Source organism: Panthera onca, chromosome F1 (assembly GCF_046562875.1).
Source record: "Panthera onca isolate mPanOnc1 chromosome F1, mPanOnc1 haplotype 2, whole genome shotgun sequence".
Classification (NCBI taxonomy): Eukaryota; Metazoa; Chordata; class Mammalia; order Carnivora; family Felidae; genus Panthera; species Panthera onca.
Window position 1 is genome coordinate 68,426,099 of NC_138355.1, and position 2,803 is coordinate 68,428,901.

Here is a 2,803-nt window from a genome sequence, read left to right on the forward strand (position 1 = left end):
AGAAGAAATGGTTCCAAGGGGTGGTCAAAAAACCTGTGAAGTAAAAGAGGAACATTATCTTTATTTTCCATATTTTAAAATTTAGATTCAGAAAACAATCATAACTTTCTTTTTTTTTTTTAGGTTTTTATTTATTTTTGAGACAGAGAGAGAGCATGAGCAGGGGAGGGGCAGAGAGAGGGGGAGACACAGAATCGGAAGTGGGCTCCAGGCTCTGAGCTGTCAGCACAGAGCCCGATGCGGGGCTCGAACTCACAGAGTGTAAGATCATGACCTGAGCCAGAGTCGGAAGCTCAAGCGACTGAGCCGCCCGGGCGCCCCAATAATCACAACCTTCTTAGAGTCGCGACTTAACCAGTGTCAGGCTGAAACCTTATAATTCCTAGTGCAGTAAATGATTTCCCCAACATGTCACACTCCCACATCTAAGCCTCCTCCAAACCCAAGCACCTTGTTTTAAGCTAGATGTAACCTTAAACAAAGAGTATAATCAGAGCTTTGGGGCAAACAAGCCAAAGAGAGAAGAGGTAAAGGTTTGCAGGAGCCTTTGAGAACTGTAAATTGGAAGAAAGAACAGGAGGAGGAGACTTAACCTCCAGCGACACACACTGTGCTATCTCCAGTAATCTTTCCAACCACCTTGAGAGGCATAGATTACCAAGCCTGCTTTACATAAGAGAACAGATAGGCCCTGCAACGTCAAACAACTCGACCAAAACCACACACTTATATAGGCGAATATTACTAGAAACTTTATGACTCAGTGGCACATTTGGCCCAAATGTGGGCGTACCGTATAAAACATTCCAATTATAAAGTCTTAAGAGAAAACCCCGTCTTTGCGATCATTTCCCGAATGGCCAGCTGCACACCTCTGTTCCTAAGGCTGTACACCATAGGGTTCAACAGTGGGGTGACGATGGTGTAGGTCGCTGTCACTAGTCTGTCTTTGCCTGATGAGTATTTGGCTGAAGGCCGCAGGTAGACAGAGGAGGCACAGCCATGGCGGACGATGACCACAGTGAGGTGGGAGGCACAGGTGGGGAGGGCTTTCCGCTTGCCATCAGCCGACGGGATCTTCAGGATGGTGTGGACAACAAAGCCGTAAGAGGTGTGGAAGAAGAGCAAGGGTACAACTAGCACCAAGGCGCCACAGATGAAGAAGACCAGCTCATTAGTGTACGTTTCAGCACAGGCAAGTCGGATGACTGGTCAGATGTCGCAAAAGTAGTAGTTGACCTTGTTGGAGCCACAGAGAGGGAGGCTGAGGACCAAAGTTGTTCCCACCAGAGATACTAGGAAGCCACTAACAATACAGATTGCTGCCCGCTGGGCACATACCCTCCAGTTCACGAGAACCGGGTAGCGCAAAGGCTGGCCGATGGCGGCATAGCGGTCATAACCCATAACTCCCAGAGGCAGGCAGTTGGTGACAGCAAAGCCAAGGAAGAAGAACATCTGGGTGGCACAGCCCACGAAGGAGAGTGTCCTGAGGACAGAGAGCAGGTTGATAAGCATCCTGGGCAGGGTAACAATGGTGTAGAAGACCTCCGAGGTTGAAAGGACACAGAGGAAAAAGGACATGGGGTGTGGAGGCTGCAGTCCAGCCGGATGATGGAGAAGAGGGTGCGGTTCCCACTCGGGATGATCAAATAGAGGCCAAGAAAGAGGACAAACAGGACAGGCTGAAATTAGCCAAGGCTGGAGAAACCCAGCAGCAGGAATTCAGTGACCCGGGAGGAATTGGCCATGGACAGCAGATGCCACAGCCAGTGTAATCAGGTCCAGAGACCCTTGGGATGGAGGAACCAGGGAGACTTACCCTTCATACCGTAACCAGCACCAGTCTGGGGCGAATGGGAAACAACTGGCAAGAAAGAGCAAAACAGGATTATAAGTCAACCAAAAATTATCCTAAATAGATATGCACCCACAGTGCTGTTTTTCTGCCAGTGATTTTGACAGTGAATCTGGGGACAAGTGTCCACATGAAGGCACAGACATTTGCTCCAATAAAGCCTATCCTACAGCCCCCCGCCCCCGACTCTGCTCTTGCAGACTTATGTAGTTTCCACTTGATTTTTTGGTAATCTAATATTCCAAAGAAACTTTCCGCTAGTTATGACTTCAAGTGGTCGTCATTTCATCCATATTACTAATCCATGGATTCCACCAGCAATGGTACCAATGTCTGAGGGTCCACCTCTCACCTGCCTCTAACACATTCCTCGGCTGAGGAAGCACTCTTGCCTGTCTTTGTGTGGTTGGCCTCTGAAGAATACAGTTCCTCTTCATGAGTAGCCTCTTACTCCCTTTCCATGCAGTTATTCATTAAAAGTTAATTTGATTGGGGGGCACCTAGGTGGCTCAGTTGGTTAAGGGGCCTACTTCGTCTCAGGTCGTGGTCTCACAGTTCGCGGGTTCGAGCCCCGCGTCAGGCTCTACGCGGACGGCTCGGAGCCTGGAGCCTGCTTCCGATTCTGTGACTCTGTCTCTCCCTCCTTCAAACATAAACATTAAAAAAAAAATTGTTAGGTTAATTTGGTGTAGAACCACTGTTGCCGTCTCAGAAATAGGTTTATGATTCCTCCACACACTCTTGGAGGACAGTAGGGGCCGATTTCCCTGGCAGAAAATACGCAGCTGGAAGAATTTAGTTTTGCTTCAACGTTCACTGGCGGCACATTTGGTTGCACGTCTTACCCTGCTACACCTGGAGCGGGAGACTTGGAGACTCAACAGACCAACGTTCCCCGGATGTCCCTGAATTCCTAGTAGGGAGGCTTAGATACTTCCCCCGAGG

General features: G+C 48.9%; 1 protein-coding gene across 1 annotated transcript; it reads right to left on the bottom strand.

Moving 5' to 3' along the window:
- Positions 1-810: 810 nt before the first annotated feature.
- LOC132685781 (olfactory receptor 10R2-like) lies at positions 811-1,819 on the bottom strand. The gene is given in 2 exon segments (XM_060643179.3): positions 811-1,580; positions 1,583-1,819. Coding segments are annotated over 2 exon segments (939 nt in total). The 5' UTR covers positions 1,752-1,819.
- Between the last annotated feature and the right edge of the window lie 984 nt (positions 1,820-2,803).